Raw genomic sequence first — 21,069 nt, forward strand, 5'->3', positions numbered from 1 at the left:
TTAAAAATTTTAGGGGCGCCTGGGTGGCTCAGTCGGTTAAGCGTCCGACTTCAGCTCAGGTCACAATCTCACAGTCCGTGAGTTCGAGCCCCGCGTCAGGCTCTGGGCTGATGGCTCAGAGCCTGGAGCCTGCTTCCAATTCTGTGTCTCCCTCTCTCTCTGCTCCTCCCCCGTTCATGCTCTGTCTCTGTCTCAAAAATAAATAAACGTTAAAAAAAAAAAAAATTAAAAAAAAATTTTTTTTTAAATTATTTCCCTCGGGGCGCCTGGGTGGCTCAGTCGGTTAAGCATCTAACTCTTGATTTCGACTTGGGTCACGATCTCACAGTTCATGAGCTTGAGCCCCACATCGGGCTCTATGATGATGGTGAGGAGTCTGCTTGGGATTCTCTCTGTATCCCCCTCTCTCTGTTCTTCCACTTGTGCTCTCTCTCTCAAAATAAATAAATAAACTTAAATAAACTTAAATAAAATAAAATAAGATAAACTTAATAAAATAAAATAAAATAAAACAAATAAACTCCCCTTTTGCATTTGTGTTGCTCTACTCTCTGTCCCCTATACTCTCTAAGCTTTTAAGCATAATTTGAGAAAACAGCAGAAAACAATGTAAATGAGTACAACTACAATGCATTAAAACTATTTTTTCATCATAAATTCAAACAGTCAAAATGTGAAAATTAAAAGATTATTGTTATTATTTAATAATCTTGTAAGGTTTCAAAGAAACTTATGAAAACTTACCAGAATCTATCTGTGAGGATAGCATCACCAATGATTGTGATGTTTCTAAATCATAAATTACTGTACTACCAGTGTTGAAAGAGGTCACCATATGAGCTGGATCACAGCCTATAAAGTCAACTGATGTAGGGATTCCATGCTCTGAAAAGGATCCCCAAAGAGACACAAAGTAAAAACAATTTAGAAATCCCTGCTTTTCTCAAGTATTTTTGAAATAATGTTAATAATGAAAACGAGAGTGATTTTATTAGGATAGTGAGATACAACAGGTAATTTTCCCTTAATTATTTTAAGTTGTTATAATTTTCTGTTTAACATCATAAGAAAAACAGAGGGCTCAAAAGTTAAGAGGAGATATGTGCAGAAGTTAATTCTCTTATGCATTTTCTGCTAAGAAAGAAAAAAAATCCAAGGTGAGTCTGCTGGCCGACTTGCCAACATTATTTTTTACCGTAAAATGATAAATTAGCATTCTCACATCACTGTTGTGGGAGAATACACCTGTTTGAGACCTATAAGCCTCATCATGTAGCTCATACAGATTGAATTTTTGGATCTGTGAACATAAAGCTTAGAGTCTGGAATCTGCCAATGCGTTACTATCCTGCCATGTCCAGAGCAGCAATTTCTCTCTTTATTGAAGTCAATGGGCCAGATTAATGCACAATTAGGTGAAATCCAGAGTCAAGCAATTAATTACCCAGATGAAGTAAGAAACAAATATCTAAATCAATTTTTACCTCAAAAGCTTGGGTAATTGAAAAATTAGTAGAATCACTAATGTATTGAAGAGACTTAACAAAATTAAGCATATATGATTCATCTAAAATACAACATAGTTTTAAAGGTCTGATTTTTAAAAATAACTTTAAAGTGACTCAAATATGAGTAATGCTAATACATAAACATATGTACATAAATAAACGTTATCACAAAGCAAATTGCCTAAAGCTTTATTGACAGGAAAATATTTGAAACTGTACAAGTAACTAACTCAGTTTGTACTTCCCACTTAAGGTTACTATTTCAATGATTATTAGACTTCTCAACCAATGTGCTTTGGTATCAGCTATGCTTAAGACTGGGATCCCTTTAGTCTTTGTGGGCAGCCACCTGGAATTGGTGGAGGGTTTCAAGTTGTTCCTATAAGCGGCCTCATTTGTCTACTGCACTATTACAAAGAGTTTTATTTTTTAAATAGGATATGTCCTGAAAAGGTCAAAAGGCACCAAGCTATAGGATGTACTTGTAAAGCACCTTTCTTGTTTATAAGAAATGACTAGGAGTAAAAAGAGTATCACAAGCTTTATAAAATTCTTTCAATACATCTCTTGGAGTAGCAAAGAAATAGTAAATCAATTGCTTTGTTGTTTGTATCTTTCCAAATTATTAAAAAGATAACTTTTTTATAGGGCAAAATATACTCACCCTTGTCTCCATTGTAAGTGCAAATACATGGCAATTTTTCTTGTGGATTCCATAACCTAATAGTGCCATCTGCTGAACAAGACAGTAATTGATTTTTTATGCCACTATAAGCAAGACCCCAGACAGCATCTGTATGTGCAACTAAAGTGCCAGCTAGAACATTTGGCTCTGGGAAGAAACAACAAACAAACAAAAATTAGCTTAAAACAGTTGGAAAGAAATGTTTTGGATAAAGATAACTTACCATATAATTATGTATAAAAGACTATATATAATGGCCCTAAGAAGATAACCAAAGTGTACACAATGGTCATCACTAAGTTGTGGAATTATGGGTTATTTTTATCTCCCCCACAATACTCTCCTGTATTTTTGCAATTTTCTATGCTTTTATTTTGTCTTGAGTTTAATTTTATTTAATTTTAAGTTTTTATTTAAATTCTACTTAGTTAACATACAGTGTAATATTAGTTTCAGGAGCAGAACAAGGGCCCTCCTTAATGTCTACCTGCCCTCCATCAACCCTATTTGTTCTCTACAGTTAAGAGTCTATTTTCAGATTTGTTTTCCTTTCTTTCCCCGCCCCCCTCCCGCTATGTTCATCTGTTTTGTTTCTTAAATTCCACATGGTGAAATCATATGGTATTTATCTTTCTGACTTATTTCGCTTAGCATAATATACTCTAGCTTATGAAGAACATACACTTTTTAACAAACAGCTTTAATGAGATATAATTCCCATACCATATAATTCACCAATTTAAAGTGTACAATCCAGTGGTTTTTAGTATCTTCACAGAGTTATTCAATCATCAGCACCTCAATTTTAGGACACTTTCATCACTCATTAGCCACGCCTTCCCCATCCCAATTCTCCCTGCTTTTCCACAGCCCTATGTAACCACTAATCTACTTTGTTTCTAGAAGTTTGTTTATTATGGACATTTCATACAAACAGCCTTTTGTGACTGGCTTCTTACACTTAGCATAATGTTCCTAAGGTTCATTCATGCTGTAACATGTCAGTACTTTCTTCTTAATGCTGAGTAATATCCACGGTATGGACATAACTACATTTTATCATCATTTGATGGACATGGTAGCTGAAAATAACACTGTACACAATCTGTCCTACAATCCTGAATCTCTAGTAAACTTCCACTTTCCACGGCTATTTAAAAAAAATTTTTTTTAATGTTTATTTTGAGAGAGAGAGCGAGAGCACAAACAGGGGAGACATTTCCTATCTGCAGACAGAGGGCGAGAGAGAATCCTAAGCAGGCTGCGCACTGTCAGCACAGAGCTGGATGAGAGGCTCAAACCCATGAACCATGAGATCATGACCTGAGCCAAACCCAAAAGTCAGATGCTTAACTGACTGAGCCACTCAGGAACCCCTCCACAGCTATTTCTTATTATCTCCAGAATTCTCATAGTTCCCAACCTCCCTTCCTCATGAATGATTATCTACTTCACTGAGAAAATAGAACACTGAAGAACCTCTCCCCCATCTTTCCACCACCCAATCTACTAGTGTCTAAAGCCATCTTCTCCTTGCTTCCATATAGGAAGTAAGGAATTTTCCTTTTTTAAAAAAAAATGTTTGTTTATTTTTGAATGAGAAAGAGAGAAGGGAGGGGGAAGAGAGACGGGGTGACAGAGGATCCAAAGTGGGCTCTCTGCTGTCAGCGCACTCAGGAATTGTGAGATTATGACCTAAACTGAAGTTGGATTGAGCCACCCAGGCACCCCAGGAATTGTTCTCCTTCTTATCAAAGGCTAATTCTATCACGTATATTCTGGATTCCATTCAACTCACTAAGTTGCTTTCATGATGACAGTTTCCCTACTATACAATAATTCTCCTTCTCCTTGGGATCATTACCACAGCAAACAAATATGCTCCAGAATCTCCTGACTTAAAGAAAAACCTTAACCTTACATCACCATTCCAAGAGACCAACACGAAAGGCATATTAAATAATTATGCTTTTTATCTCTCATTCACTCTCTCAATCAGTCTAATCTGGTTTCTGATACCATCACTACACCAAAACAATCCTTGCTAAAATCACCAATGATGAATTCTCTTCTAGCAAGTTTAAAAAATTTTTCTTTCTTTGAAGATTTCTTTGTTACTCTCATCACACTGCTTTTCATTCAGAGTGTGCCCTGAAAAGTTGCCCAGAGGTCCCTTTACCTTTTGGTCTTAATCCCAGTATCCAACCTCCAGCCAGCTAAAACCTGGGTGACCTATTTGACACTTACAAAAAGGAACCTTTCTATCCTCTTATTATTATACTTCTCAGCAACATTTCAAAGTGCAGCATGCTTCCTTCTTCTCAAAATGGCTTTTTCTTTTGGTATGCTTCCAAGATCCCATTGTCCTGCACCTCTTCCTTCCTCAGTTTCCTTTGTTGGTTCTCTTGCTGTAGTCACTCTCCCAATGTCAGAGTTGCTCAGGACTTTGCCTTCTCTTCATGCCCTACACAACATGCTCTCCCTGTATTAATATCTTGATAATAATTACTTGATATGCCATTTCTTAACATGCCTAAAAACCGAACTCACCATCTTTAATCTTCTTACAACTGTTCCGCCCCCATTTCAATATGTTACCATTATATACTCAATTGCTCATGTCAAAAAATACAGAGTGGTGGTAAAAATGTTCTGAATTAGATAGTGGTAATGGCCACATAACCCTGTGAATATAGTAAAAACCACTGAACTGTATACTTAACAAGGGTGAATTTTATCATATGTGAATGTCAATAAAGCTGTTTTAAAAAGTAACAAAATCAAGAATCACTTATCCATCAATTTCTCTACTCAATCCAATTTTTCAGTAGATTCTGCTTATTCTACCTTACCTCCCCAATATATCATAAATTCATTTTTCACCAACTGCTTTGCTACCAACTGGTTTATCGCCACTATGATCTTGGAAACATCATCTCTCACCTACTCTACTAGAGCATTACATTAGAACTTTACATTAGTATTCTTTTCTCCACTTCTCCCACCCCTAAGCTATTCTCCTTGGCTTAAATGTCACTATTTTGGACTACATCTCAAGATTCTGTCACTCTTTCATAGTACTGTATCTTCATACCACTTACCATAATTTTTAACCACAGAATCCACCCCCTTATTTATTTACTTAATGTCTGTCTTTTCCATTGGACTAATTCTTATTTCTTGATGTAGTACTTAACACTCTACTTGGCAAATTAAGGCACCAAGTGTATGTTAAATAAAAAGACCAAGGAGCTCTTGAATTCTTTTTGAATGAACCAAACATTAAGTAGACCATTGTTTATTTAGCCATTCTCAAACTAATAAATATTCATTTAATTTTATTTTTTTTGTAATTGCAAACACTGCCCTTATAAATATATTTGAATACATATACAGGTATTTCTGTGGGACATATTCTAAAGTGACATTTATGAGTAAAAGGTTTTTTTTTAATTAAGAAATTTTTTGTCCTCTAAAAAATTGTCCTGATTTACACAACGAATGTGCCTATTAGTTTCTATTGTCTTCTGCCAATAGTTTTGAACTACATAAACTATTTTTTAATAGATTAAAATAGTTTAATATATTATTCTTTTTATTAAATTTTATTCTCTTCCTTTTTGTTAGCTAGTACTAAAACTGACGTTTTAAAAAACATAGTTTTTTATTTTCAGACACAATAAAGTACCAATTCACAGGCTTAAATATTCCGTGGCACAATATTTCTTAATTTTTCTCTTTAACAAAGCAAATTAAATGAAAGCTAAAAGAGGAGACCGATACATGTTTAAACAACCTTATAATAATATTTTGTCAGCTCCATTCACTTAAAAAATGTTTCAAGTCTTTTACTTACCATATGTATCATATGGATCCACGTTAGGGCTAGGCATATTCCACCACTGGATGGTTGCATCTATACCACCACTAAAACACTGTTCTCCATTAGAACTAATAGCTAGTGATAGAACAGGACCACTATTATAGGAAAAGAAGGAAAAAATTACTTATGAAGCCTAAGAAGAAACTCAAATCCATACTCCCCCAACCTCTAAATTTACATGATATCTAAAAACTGTTAAAAATAAACGTGTAAACTTGAATAGTACTGATTATATTCTCACTAATACAATTATTAATCAAAATATTACCCAACTAATATATTTTCTAATAAAAAGCAAACATTATGAGAAAATTACAAGGTTTGAAGATTGATAAAAAATAGTGAACAATAACTATGGCTGTTAATTTAAATACAAATTCAATAAAACTTACATGTGGGCCCTAAATGTGTAGATAGGCTCTACATCTAAAGAGGCACTCCTAAAAGAGGAGAACACAAGGGTGGGGGAGGAGAAGGTAATTAAATAACTTCAAATCACTGGCTGACATTCAGGAATCATTAGGTAAGATCAAATGAATGCATAAATAGAATGACAAAGAAGAATAATTGCTTATAATTATTAGCAAATTTGGAAGAAAAAAAAAAAAAGACAGGCTAATATGAAAATACTTGCTTTTTGGCAGGAACTGTTTTTTGCAAGTTCCAAAGTTTCAGAGTATGGTCCTCAGAGGCAGTAACCAGCACAGGTTCTACAGGATGAAAAGCTAATGCCCGTACTCCATCGAAATGGCTACGTAGTGTATACTTGGGATTCCATGTCTTTCGAAAGGCATCTTTATTGGCAGGCAACTACAAAGAAAGAGTCCAATATTAAGTGGTAAAAGTAGTAAATTCATAGGCATGTGGAGTTTCGTGTGTTTTGGCGTGTTTAAAATATACATATTAAACTGCTTTGATAAAATGTCCAGTGGAAATTTAATGTACCTTAAAAACTTGATAACCAATCTTTATCATTTAACAAATGATACTAAGAAGAATAACTTCAATTAGCTTTCAAATACCTATATCAAATGAAGAGTTTCTTAATCTGTTTTACCTAATCATCAGGCTAAACCCAAAGGTCCTATTAAATGTGAGATGAGAACAAAAAAATTACCATGCTGCAATGTTTTACATGGGAACAATAAAAATTATATAAATTACTACCAAAAATCCAAGAGAACAGTATTAATAATACAGTTGTCATTTGGAAAATTAGCATGTGAAAATTTTAAAGGCAGCAGATTAAGATACTTTCCAAAAGTCTGAACTAAAGACACTTAAAGAATATTGTCATCTTATCTTTATTATCATTGTTGATATTGGTACGAGGTTAATCATTTTACCTTCATTTCTCCATCTGTAAAGATAGGCTGTGAAACCACTTCTAAAGTAGTCAAAAGTTTACTAGAATTTAGTTGCTTATATACTTTGAAAATATAAATGAGAATAATAATCCAGCCCACCAAGGCTAAAAGCATGCTAATATAGGTAAAACATAAGTATAACATGTAGAAAAAAGGAGTTTGTTATAAAAGGGAAAAATTTAATTTGCTGAAAAACTGCAAATTCATTCATACAAAATCTAAACAAGTATAGTTAACTCTCAATTGAGTGTTTATTGTCTATAAAAAATTTAGTTCAAGACTAGTTTCACCTCTAAACACTATCCTTCCCATCCAATCTCCATCCTTTCCCCATCCCTCAAATGAAGGACTAAGTAAGTGTTCAGGAAATGGCAAGCTAACTTTAACATTATCCTTAAAAAAATAAAAGTTTAAAAATAAAACATAATTTTTAAGAAGTATCCTGAAGGCAAGTGATTCAGGTTACCTATTTTTCTCTTGTTAACACCATAATATGGCTTAATTTGAGTAGATAATTGAGAGTTGACTACTCAAGATAGATACTTATCAACCAATATTATAAGGTAATCAATCACCCCAAACTTCTAGCTAATCCACCACAATACCTAAGAAAAATTTAAACACCACAAGGCAAGTAGTTACAAAAGAAAAACTACGTCACTTCAAATCAACATACTGACACACTTAAACTTATCTTTTCCATGCACCTTGACATTAATTCTGTTTTATAAGTGTTTCCAAAAAAAATAAGGAGCCTTCTATTAAATCATTAAAAAATTAAAAATAAAACTGCACTTACATCATAACTATAGTCTGCATCATTTGTTACCGTCAAGTCTGCAAGGTCTCCAAGGCCCAGTACACTTAACAAAACATCATCAGAACCCATAATAAATGACTTGCCTCCTCCAGATGGAAACGTTATTGGTTCAGCTATAAAGAACAAAACCGCTTCTTAAATGCTGAAAAATCATACAGTACAAGACAATATTGTGGGGGAAATGTAAGCACTTAACAGTTACAATATTAATATAATTAATTTTTATTTTCCCACTTCCCTCCTATTTCTTCCACTCAAAAAATCCTATTACTGAGTAGTAATAAACAAATGTTTATTTGCATATTTATAAACTGCAACATAATCTTCCACAAATCAAATATGCACTAGATATATTATTCCAGGACGGGACGTGGGGGCACAAAGGCTTTGTCTATTTAAATCACTTTTCACTTTTGTACAATTATAACTATACTATTTTTTAAATGTTACAGCTTGTTAAGTCCTTTTGCTTTGGATCATATTTGCTTAGAAGTGCTAGGTATTCTAGTCCCTGATAAAAATTAATGTAAGCATTCAAATGTAAATGGTTTCTAGTCTGCAATCGAGTTTGTAAGTTTATCGAAATGAAGCCTTACATTGCTCAGATTACTCCAGGAACAGCAATGTTCTAGGAAAAGGGCAGTTCTACAACCAACAATGTCAGCTTCCTTTCCATAAAAGGTTAATCCATGTGATGTTCAGAATGCCTTCCAGTTTTCAAGCTTTGACTATAATTTTTTATTTTAACTTTCCTTTTATTTACCATACTTCTAAAAACAACTACTCTATATTAACTATAGAACTTTAAATTTGTTACTTTGATCAATTAAAATCAAACTGCCATAATCAGAATAACTATACTATTTTATAAATATTTTGCTCCAACAGTTACAGTATAAGCAATAATTCTCATTATTTCATACATGCTTTGAAAGCAAAATTTTAATCTGAAAATGCAAGAGGAGGAAAAGTACATGTCATTGTAATACAAAACAACTCAACATATCAAAACACATTTAAAATTCATGATAAAATTCAAAAGAGAAACATCATATAAAAACTCAAGCTAATTATTAATTCTGAAAAGTTCCTATGAAAAATGATGATATCAACTTAATACACTACAAGCATCACAGGTGTAATGAAATTTGTCGGTCATCACCAATACTACAGAAAATAATTGTAAGATACAAGTCAACTTCTCCTAAATATACACTACTGCAAAAATAAAATTCATCTCTATTTAGAATGTCTTATTTTAGTATTTCTCAAATCAAGCTAAAATATCAAAGTAAACTATACAGTTTGACTCAAATAGGGTCCTAAATGATGACAATACTAAAATGAAGCTGTGAGTGAGCAACCAATCTAGAGTGAATCTGACAGAAAATATACACAGGTATGCTAGTAGTATTTAATCTTGCAATGATTATGCTTATTGATTATAGTACTGATCCTTCCTACCAATACCTAGTATGCAATTATTGGTAATATCAGAAGCTGCAATGAACTATAAAATAAATTATGTTTTCATTAGACAATATTTTCTCAAAGCATGTTTAGCCTGTTTAAGGGCATATTTTTCTTTTAATCTCATAATTTGTTTGTAAGACAAGTTAGAACAAAATGCCACAATTCCTCCCACTCACAATTACACACTCATTAACACAAATCTTGAATAAAAGCCCAGTAAATCATTTTTAACATAGTAACAAATTATTTTGCATTATTACATATAGTCTTTTTGCAGAGACATTGCTGATTAGCTTTTGACAAATTTAGGGGCATGTAAAAGGAAGTGCCTGGGCAGTATTAACTACTTTTAACCATTTCTAATTAAACACATTACTACATTTCTCCATCTCTCTCTATATACATATATTTACTTACATACAGCAAGCTATATTGTTCATTCAGCATTACATATGTATCTATCTAAAAGAAGTACTAAAAAAAATTTTTTTTAATGTTTATTTTTGAGAAAGACAGAGCGTGAGTGGGGAGGGACAAAGAGAGAGGGAGACACAAAATCTGAAGCAGGTTCCAGGCTCCAAGCTGTCAGCACAGAGCCCGATGCAGGGCTTGAACCCATGAACTGCGAGATCATGACCTGAGCTAAAGATGGACATTTAACCACCTGAGCTCCCCAGGTGCCCCTGAAAGAATTATTTTAAGCTGTATTACTACTTTCCATAACGACCCATCACTGGGGCATACAGTAATCACAGTAAATACTCAGATAACCTAAGAGATTTCATCAAGCAACTTAAGAATACTAGTATTATTTATTATTGCATTTCCTTTTTTTGAAATCTTAAGGTCTACACAATGGGATCTTACAACAAGGTTCTTTTCATACTTCTAGAACTAATTCTCCTTTGTATGGACACAACGGACCAAGGAAACCAGTAGCTCATATATCAAAAAAAACTCTTCCTTTCTTCAGTTTTATCAAACCTAAAGATCACAGCCCAATAATTGATCCCATTTACGTCAGTGGTGTCACTGTATATTTTAAATCTTTATTTAGAACGATCACTATTAAGTCATTCGGTTAAGCATCTGACTTCAGCTCAGGTCATGATCTCAGAGTTCGTCAGGTCTAGCTCCACATCAGGCTCTCTGCTGTCAGAGCAGAGCCCACTTCAGATTCTGTCCCCCTCTCTCTTTGCCCCTCCCCAAACTGCTTGCTCTCTAAAATAAAATAAGCATTTAAAAATAAAGGGGCAGGGCACCTGGTGGCTTAGTCAGTTAAGCGTCCAACTTCAACTCAGGTCATGATCTCCAAGTTCACAAGTTCGAGCTCCACACCAGGCTCTGTGCTGACAGCTCAGAGCCTGTAGCCTGCTTCTGATTCTATGTCTCCCTCTCTCTCTCTGCCCTTCTCCCGCTCATGCTGTCTCTGTCTCAAAAATAAATAAAAACGTTAAAAAATAAAAATAAAATAGAAATAAAAATAAAGGGACGCCTGGGTGGCTTAGCTGGTTAGCATCCAAATCTCGATTTTGGCCAGGTCATGATCTCATGGTTTGTGGGACTGAGCCCTGCAGCAGGCTCTGTGCTGACAGTGAGGAGCCTGCTTGGGATTCTCTCTCTCCTCTCTCTCTCTGCCCCTACACTCGCTTGGGTGCCTACCCACCCACTCGCTCACGTTCTTTCTCTCAAAATAATAAATACACTTTAAAATACCAAAAAGCCTGAAAATCTACCAATGACTGGTTACGTTTTTTTTTTTTTTTTTTTAATGGTCTGGCTGAAAACATTCTGTCTTTATAAATATTTGCAATATGACATGGAATTCAACAGGAAAGCATCAAGTTGGAGACTGCCACTGAAACAAGAGGTTATGAACTCTAATGGTCACGTCTTAGCTCTAAGTCCAAGGTGATTTGCAACTTTTTTAAATAACAAACTCTAAAAATTTACCCTTTAAAATGTGTAATTAGGTTTGTGCTTACTGGCCCCCTCCTCCTCCTACCAATAAGAAAGAGTCAGATTACTGACCTAAATTTTTCCTTTAAAAAGGACACATATACAGGGGTGCCTGGGTGGCTCAGTAGGTTGTGTCCGACTCTTGGTTCCAGCTCAGGTCCTATCTCATGGTTTCGTGAGTTCAAGCCCCGCATCAGGCTCTCTGCTGTCAGTGCAGAGCCACTTTGGATCCTCTGTCTCCCTCTCTCTCTCTGCCCCTACCCTGCTCTAGCACATGCTCTTTCTCTCAAAAATAAACAAACATAAAAAAAGAAAAGAAAACACCTCTTAAAGTAAAACAGGAAAATAGAGATCTGGAAAAATCTGGATCTGGAAAAATCAATACACTGCTATTTTTCATGCTTTAATGTATTTTGTTTTGGTTTTATTATTTTAGAGATTTTCTTTATTCTACCTTAAATTTTCTTACAGTTTATGATGAATGGTAAATATTACATGCAGAGATGACTATAAGGAAAAATGCAAAATTATTTAACTGTATGAAAAATGTGCTACTCGAGAAGTCTTAAAAAAAAAAAAAGAGGTATTCAAAAACATTTAACTGGGGCATCAAACTCCCTTATACAGCAAAAGCAGAAACAACAATGAAATGCAGTCTATAGGCCAAATTATCAGATACTGAATTATCCTATATCACAATAAACCTTTGGCAAGAATTCAGTCTCATTACTTAGAATTATAACTACCTAGACCTAGATTTCTAAGTGATTCAAATACATCTATAGATTTTCTGCTATAATCAATTTTGGTAAAAATGCCTTAAGCAGTACTTTCATTTCCTACACATTTCTAGCTTAGGCACATTTTAGAAAATTCATTACTAGGTAAGAATATCTTTGGTACCAAGTTAAACAATAATGCTGTTACCTTTTTCTAGAATAATTAAATTGGCCGTTTGTTCCATATATTTTTAGAAATTATATATATAAACTTCCCAGTAAATGTTTGGCATTTAGTTGTCTCCTAAAAAAGCAGTAGTTACATTATCAGTAGCTAAATTCAAGCAAAATGACAAAATGACTAGTTTTTTCCCAATATGTACTATTTAAACTCCTTTTTTAAACTATTGTGTTCGTGCTATTAGATCTGTAAGCTAAAGTTAGATTTCAGGAAAGTACTCTGAATTGACCGGCAGAAACAACTCCATCTAACATTAAAAACAAAAATAAAATATGCAGACATAAAAGCCAAAAATTCCAAAATCCCTAAGACAATTATACCAAGAGCTTGCCCAACACCTTCTATGAAGATTATATAAGCTGATCTTCAGCATTTTAAAACAGCAGCAAATTTCACAATATTAAGTAGATGTGATTTTGGAATTAATGTCTTTTGTAATTTAAATAAACCTGGTAGCTAAATTTTGTACCTTCCTTTGCTCTTACAACTTCATGATCAGTCATTCTAATAGAGGCTGAACTAGACTGACTAATCATTCGTGAAGGGATAAGGGGCAGCTTATCTCCCAGATCAGCTATCTTGTGATAGAGTTTTGTCCTGCTGACCCTATAAATTAATGTCAGCAGTATAGGTTCATTTATTGGCTACTGCCTGACTTGCTAGCAGCCTTTAAAACTAATTTACTAACAAAACAGGCTTTTTGAAAGAAGTTCTAGTTATAAAAATCTCAAATAATTAAATGTCTTCAATTTTCCAAGCCATCCCTCCAGAAATATTAAAAAGATTTAAATACTTAATACATTCACAATTTCTGTAGAGAAACAGATATTCACTATGTTTTATATCTAAGTATAAAACTGAGTATTCGGTCACTCAACCAAAGTTCTGTAAGCTCAAAGACACAGAAGGTACTCTTAAAACAAAAGGAAATTTTGGTATTTAAGATTAAAGTTTAACAAATCACAGAATAAAACATGACTGTTTTCCAATTTAACTATCTTAAAAAGTTAACCAAGAAATAAGTACACATGATTTTTATAAGAGTGCTACAATTAACTTTCCCTGGTGTTTATGTGAATATTTTCCTACCATATTTACACAAATGTGTCATTAACAAATTAACCACAATTTTTCTCAAAAATTTGCTTCATTTTCCCAAATTTGCAAAGCCTAATTTATCCATGAGCTGAGATTCTCAGTATGAAAAGTCAACACTGTCATAGGCTGTAAATTTAAGGGGAGAATTTCAGCTGTAGCCTGGAAAATTCAGGCCAAAATATATAAAACTCAAAAGCATCTGCAGTACTGTGGGATCTTTTTAATTCTGAACTTCAGAAATGACAGAACTGTTTCTCATAATTTTGAAAGAAAATAGCTTCAAGAATGTCAGAAAAAAATAATTTGGAAAAACAAAAGAAAATATTATAAGTTAATATCAAGTAAAACAATTAAAACAGGCAAACCCAAGGTCACACATCATGACCCTGTATTTACATTAATGGACTGGACAGCTGTATAATTATTAAATTTCACTATGGGTATTAAAATACTAGTAACTCTAAGGGCACCTGGGCGGCTCAGTCAGTTAAGGCTCTGACTTTGGCTCAGGTCATGATCTCATAGTTGCTAAGTTCGAGCCCCAAGTCAGGCTCTGTGCTGACAGCTCAGAGCCTGGAGCTTGCTTAAGATTCTGTGTCTCCCCCTCTCTCTGCCCCTGCCCTGCTCATTTTCTCTCTCATCTCTGTCACACTCTCTCTCAAAAATGAATAAACATTTAAAAAAATTTTTTAAAAAGAGTATCAGTAACTCTACAGGAATTATCATTCATCTGTGTATCCCTCCCTAACAGAATGCTACGCAGTGAGGTATTAACACTTAATGTAAATTGGTGAAATCTTACACATTTATTGGCTTAACAGTAATCCCTAACTTCTTAAAAAGTATCTCTACTCCTGGATGGAGGTATGCAATATGTCAAATAGTCTCAATTTTCTAAGATAATTACCATGGAGATTTAGATGAGGATTTTCTCTGTGACACTGAAGTGAGTGCAAATTCTCTAATAAATGAAAAACTGCCAACTGGATGTCTAACCATCAATTAAATTCAACATGAAAAAAAAAAAAAAAATGTTATCCAGGGGCACCTGGGTGGCTCAGTCAGTTGAGCGTCTGACTCTTGATTTCGGCTAGGGTCCTGATCCCAGGGTTGTGGGATCAAGCCCCAGGGCTCCATGCCCAGGGCATGCATGGAGACTGCTTGGGATGGTCTCATTTTCCCTCTGCCCCTCCCCACACACTCTGTAATGTGAAAAACACAACAAACAAAAAAAGATTTAATAAAAAAAAGGTTTAATAATTAAAAAAAAAGTTAGTTATCCTTACTCACAAAATAGCTCTCCTTTGTAACTTTCCCATTTATGAGTGTCGCCACCATTGGTCTGGTTTCTTTTCTAAACTTCTACACTACATTTTAACAATTCTTCTTCAACTTTTAAAATGGGGTGGGGGTGCTGTTTTTAAAAAGAATTCTCCTTTATTATTCTTCAGATTAATCTCCTCTTTCTGTTGACTTTATTCTAATAAAAGCTTTCACTCTTATCAATTACTGCCATAGATTTCCTAGTTTTCCTACCTCCCAGCTCCATTTATCTTTAATCAAATTTGCATACCATAGCCAAATGAATTTTCTAAAATTATCACAATTATCACCCTTTACTCAGAAACCACAAGTGGCACTTCAACATTCTTTGGATCAAAGCTAACTGAAATCTTGTCCTTCATCTTGCATGTGCTTCATGATCTGTTCCTATTTTTCCTATCCAATCTTATTTATCTTTTAATGCTCCATGACAACAATCTCCCTGATTTTCAAGTCAAAGCAGTTTCCCTATGTATCAATATTCACTAAAGTTTATTTCTTCCATATTTTGTCCTCAGCTATTCTTCAGGAAAGTGTAAACACTTCCTAGACACACACACACACACACACACACACACACAAAGTTCTATCCTCTAACATGCACTTCAACCTATCACAATTCTACCCATTCTTTCAAACCAGTTCCATCTCCTCTATGAAGCCTTTGCTGACCTTTCCCTGCTCATTCTTATTATACTTGTATGTACCATAACATTTGACTTTATTAGATATTACCTTACAGATAATTTCATGAAAGGTAACGTCAAAAACAATAAAGATGAGAAAGGATTTTATTACAGATGTGAAGTCATAATCTTCCTGAATACACAGACTGAAAAATGTGGAAGGAAAGGAAATTAGGAGATAACATGAAAGTTATTATTTAAACTGAAGAACCCAAATTATGTAATAACTTTCTTTTTTTTTTTTTTTTTTACTACAAACATTAGTCTTTTTGTGGCATAGTGCCAAGTTCAGGAGAAGATGTAAGAACACTGCTTTAATTCTAGTTTCTCAAAAATTGCTATAAGATCAAAGCAGATTTCATAACCAGATATAAGTCTTATTTAGTCCCTAGTTTGTAGAATACACCTCAAATACAAATTTAATGTGTCTTCATTCTCTTTCTAAATCTATCCGAGATCCTAAATATAATAAATGCAACAAAATACAATTTCAAGTAAAAAATCTGAGTCTAATTAGCAGTATTGAGAACACTGTAAAGGTATAACAATACTATACACATTATAAAAACATTCAAGGGCCTAATTGAAAACTCATTAAGCATTTATTAAATAAAATCTGATTCTTAATTACTATTGGACTCCACAGAAGGAAAAATAACTTTACAACATGAAAAACATATTTTTTTACTATGAATTAGAAAACAACCCACCTACCTCCTAAACCATGGCCATCAAATCTATACAAATCACAATCCTCTAAACAGATTACAGGACAATGAAACACATACTAATCATGCCACATGTAAGCCAAACTATGGACTGATGACTGCTGTGTTAGTGTTTTTAAACCTATACATATTCTCAATCACACATATTCAGGACGTGTGAAATTTACCTTTCTATAGATTGTATTATTCTAAATAAAACAGTACTTTTTTTTTTTTAACTGAATCTAACATTTCCTTTTCTCAAAAGCACCCTGTGTTTATCAAAACTTATATTCTGAAGTGAAAGCAACCGTTAGTAGGCAATCTGGAAAAGTTAAGTTTATTTTAAAATAAGGATTTAGCTGGGGCACCTGGGTGGCTCAGTCAGTTAAGCATCTGACTTCGACTCAGGTCATGATCTCAAGGTTTGTGAGTTCAAGCCCCAGGCTGGGCTCTGTGCTGACAGCTCAGGGCCTGGAGCCTGCTTCAGATTCTGTGTCTCCCTCTTTCTCTACCCCTCCCCCACTGACTCTCGCGTGCTCTCTCTCTTTAATAAATAAATAAAATTTTTAAATAAGGATTTATATCATGTTTACTAGATCTGTTTTACTTTCTATTATTCTAGCTAGAATAAAGTTTTCACATGATAAAATATCATCTTAAAAAAATAACATCACAATTATAAGGAAAATCAACTAGTTTAGCCACAAAGGGATTCTGTAGTTTTAAAAAGAGTACTGCTCTAAAGAGTATCAATCTGATACTTTCTGACCCTTGTCAAAATGAATTAGTTAAGGTATTTTCTCAGGGTCAGGGCGGGAGGGGGGGGGGGGATGACAAAAAACAAAGAAATCTGAGTTGATGAAGTGAATGGTTGGTTTTAAAGATGTGAAATTAAAGCAGGAAATATAAAACCAACCACACCCTTTTGCTATGAAACAACTGCTTTTTGTCTCTGATTTGATGCAAAAGAGAATACTGAACTGTTTTATGAGCTCTTCAAATTTATACTATACTTCTAGACAGAAGCAGCTTAAATATCAAAGATATTTCATAGTGTGTGCCAAGTTGTTTTGAAACACTTACAAAATGTTATTGTTGCAAATGAATAATTTCTCCTTAAATGATAAAATGTTCAAAATACAGATATTTGGACAAAATTCAGATGACAAAATTATTACATTTTCTGGTGATGGTTTGTCATCTTGGATCTGGAAGAACAAGTGACAAACACTCATAGGAAATGTAAAAAAAATGAAAATGAGAAAACAATCCAGGGACACTCACTTATAATTTATATTTTAAAAATACTGAAGGGGCGCCTGGGTGGCTCAGTCGGTTAAGCGGCCGACTTCGGCTCAGGTCACGATCTCGCGGTCTGTGAGTTCGAGCCCCGTGTCGGGCTCTGTGCTGACAGCTCAGAGCCTGGAGCCTGTTTCATATTCTGTGTCTCCCTCTCTCTGACCCTCCCCCGTTCATGCTTTGTCTCTCTCCGTCTCAAAAATAAACGTTAAAAAAAAAAATTAAAAAAAATAAATAAATAAAAATAAAAATACTGAAAAAAATAAAGACTTCCCTTTTCCAATGTACTGACAATCAAATCAAAAGATGTACAGAAATTCAATTAACACTAGGAAAGAAGGGGAATGAAAATCATATTCTATACACTGAAAAGACCGGAAAGTTGGAACAAATGACACTCATTAGGAAAACTAAGTTCATTCACTAAGAACCAGAACTGTAAACATATGTATTCTCAGAATGTGAATCTTTGAAATGGGAAAAGCCTATAAATCGCTTGAAGAAAAGATACGAAATAATCTAATTTTAATAAGCTTCAATTTTAAAGGTCTTAAATAGCACAGGAGTAACAAAAGGGCATAGAATAAAAGCATCTATCAAAAGAAAATACACCATAATCCACAATTTAAACTTTCCACGTTGAAAAAGACAAAAATCGAAGGAAATCTTAAAAGATTTTTAACTCCTCCCTCATATTGTAAATAAAGGTTTCAGATGCTTCACACTTTTTTTAATTTTTATTTTTTAGTGTTTATTCATTTTTAACTAGGTAATAAGCAGGGGAAGGGCAGAGAGAGAGAGAGAGAGAGAGAGAGATACAGAATCCAAAGCAGGCTTCAGGCTATGAGCTGTCAGCACAGAGCCTGATGCAGAGCTTGAACCCACTAACCGTGAGATCATGACCTGAGCTAAAGTCAGATGCTTAACCGACTGAGCCACCCAGGTGCCCCTCAGATGCTTCACACTTAATCTAGATGCTACACTCTGATTTTTGTTACTTACACATTCTTACTGAGGTATGAAATACAGTAAAATGGAGACCATCAAAAATTTTTCTAGAAAAATCATACCAGACCAAAATATTAACACAATTAATTTAGATCCTTCCCCTTGACTCCCTTTGCCAACTATAGAACACTTAAGAAATTATTAAAGAATAAAAGAAAACTGAGTTGTAGGGCAGATAACAGTACTACATCAATTAATTTCCTGATTTTCATCACTGCACTGTGGTCACTTAGGTAATGTTTCTGTGGTCAGGTAACATATGTTAAAGCATTTAAGGAACAGCACGGTTACAACCTGTTTTCTGAACTGTTCATAATAATAAATGCATGTATTTATAGAGAGGAAAGAATAAAGCAATGTGGTAAAATATTGACATGTGGGGAACCTGGGTGAAAATTACATGGAATTCTTTGCACTTTTCTTGCAATAGCACTTTCCCTTAAGTATTAAATTATGTCAAAATAAAAAGTTAAAAAGAAAAGGAAGCTTAACACTTAGGAAGTCAGAGAGCAAAATAACTGCATCAAGTCTCTTTAGTTTCATGATCTTTGCTTTTAGAAGTATTAACAGATAGGGGCGCCTGGGTGGCTCAGTCGGTTGAACATCCAACTTCAGCTCAGGTCATGATCACACTGTCCGTGAGTTCGAGCCCCCGTCAGGCTCTGTACTGACAGCTCAGAGCCTAGAGCCTGGAGCCTGTTTCAGATTCTTTGTCTCCCTCTCTGCCCCTCCCCATTCATGCTCTCTCTCTCTCTCAAAAATAAATAAACATTAAAAAAAATTTTTTTATTAAAAAAAAGTATTAACAGATAAAGTGTATCTCCTAAGTATATCTCACTTAGCATGACATGAAATTAATACTGAATTATATCTACAATCTAAGGCAAAACTGTCACTTTTAAGTCATTTTCTTTTGCCTCAGGTGGAAAGAAAAGGGTAGAGTGGAGTAGACAAGTTAGAAGACACGCATTCGTTTCTTAGCTTTGGATTTTAGAATTCTTTCCAATTAAGAGTCAAATCATGGTTGAATCTTTTTACAAAGTTAAAAAGTTGATACGCTCACCTTTTTTTTTTTCATTAAAAAAAATGCATTTAGGTTGGATTACATCTGCTGAATGTATGTGCTAAAATTAGCAAATAATTTTCTTCCCTCTAAAAATCTGTAGAAACGTAGTGCTATGGTCCAGTGGGTCTAATTCACTCACATTTTGGGATAAAGGAAATAAAGAAGTCAAAAGATTTCAGTTTATGAATTATTCTACCTTTTACAAAGCTATATCTGATAAAATAGCAGAATAAAATCCAACAAAGATAGCTAAAAAGAATAAGAAAATTCATGAATTATCCTTTGCACATAAAATTAATCTTTGTATTCATATGATGATCTACCTAGATTAAGACATTAGAAGTTATGATACATCAATTTAAAAAGTAGGGGAGCCTAGTTGGTTAAGTGTCTGACTTTGGCTCAGGTAATGATCTTACAGTTCCTGAGTTCGAGCCCCGCACTGGTCTCTGTGCTGACAACTCAGAGCCTGGAGTCTGCTTCAGATTCTGTGTCTCCCTCCCTCTCTTCCCCTACCCAGCTCACACTGTCTCTCTCTTTCAAAAATCAATAAACATTAAAAAAATAAATAAAAAGGAGGTTTTTTTTCCCCCATTAAGTTTTATCTTCATATCAGGGATTCAGAGCCAATATGCTCACATTGAACTCTACATTCAAGAACAAAAAGATTTAATTTAAATTCACAGAAAAGTGCAAAAACAAACACATTATCTCCTAATTCGTTACTAAGACATTTTGCTGGAAACCTCACCTTTATATCTTTCTCTTTATATAGGTAACTTGACATTTATAAAAACATTAAAAATGAGAAATAATCTGAAGGTCTAACTAATGGATGCCAGGTTAAATCTACAAAATACAATACTATGGAACCACTAAAATTGTATTTCATTCACAGGACTGTGAAGCATTAAGAAAAAATGACTTAAAAACAATTTAATGATATTCTTGTTGAAAAATGAAAAAAAAAGATACTTAGAAAAACATGGAAAGATAGATTGCTAAATATTAATCTCTAGGTAATAAGTCTGCGGGTGTTTTTCATTTTTTCTTTTTATTTCTATATATTATACTTCTTATACTGTCTGAATAACAATCATGTGTTATTTTTATGGTTATATAAACAAAGTTCCTTTTTTGAAAAAAACAACATAAAATCAAAATTAAAAGGACCTGGCTAAATAATACAGCACATATCTAGATAATGAAACAGTATTGAGACAT

The 21,069-nt window shown here is 34.0% G+C and overlaps 1 protein-coding gene across 4 annotated transcripts in view; it reads right to left on the reverse strand.

Moving 5' to 3' along the window:
* The window catches only part of STRN3 (striatin 3), a 104,818-nt gene that overhangs the window by 11,974 nt on the left and 71,775 nt on the right, over positions 1-21,069 (reverse strand). For 3 of the 4 annotated variants that reach the window (XM_053889329.1, XM_053889330.1, XM_019428059.2), the window contains 6 exons: positions 8,243-8,376; positions 6,711-6,886; positions 6,469-6,516; positions 6,050-6,171; positions 2,173-2,340; positions 745-885 (listed from right to left, as the gene is read on the reverse strand). In XM_053889329.1, the coding sequence (XP_053745304.1) occupies positions 745-885; positions 2,173-2,340; positions 6,050-6,171; positions 6,469-6,516; positions 6,711-6,886; positions 8,243-8,376 (789 nt within the window). Of the gene's footprint in view, positions 1-744; positions 886-2,172; positions 2,341-6,049; positions 6,172-6,468; positions 6,517-6,710; positions 6,887-8,242; positions 8,377-13,124; positions 13,262-21,069 lie in introns of all 4 variants that reach the window. The other variant, XM_053889331.1, reaches the window with a different exon arrangement.

Source organism: Panthera pardus, unplaced genomic scaffold, assembly GCF_024362965.1.
Source record: "Panthera pardus isolate Hobbes unplaced genomic scaffold, ASM2436296v1 HiC_scaffold_24, whole genome shotgun sequence".
In the NCBI taxonomy this organism is placed as follows: Eukaryota; Metazoa; Chordata; class Mammalia; order Carnivora; family Felidae; genus Panthera; species Panthera pardus.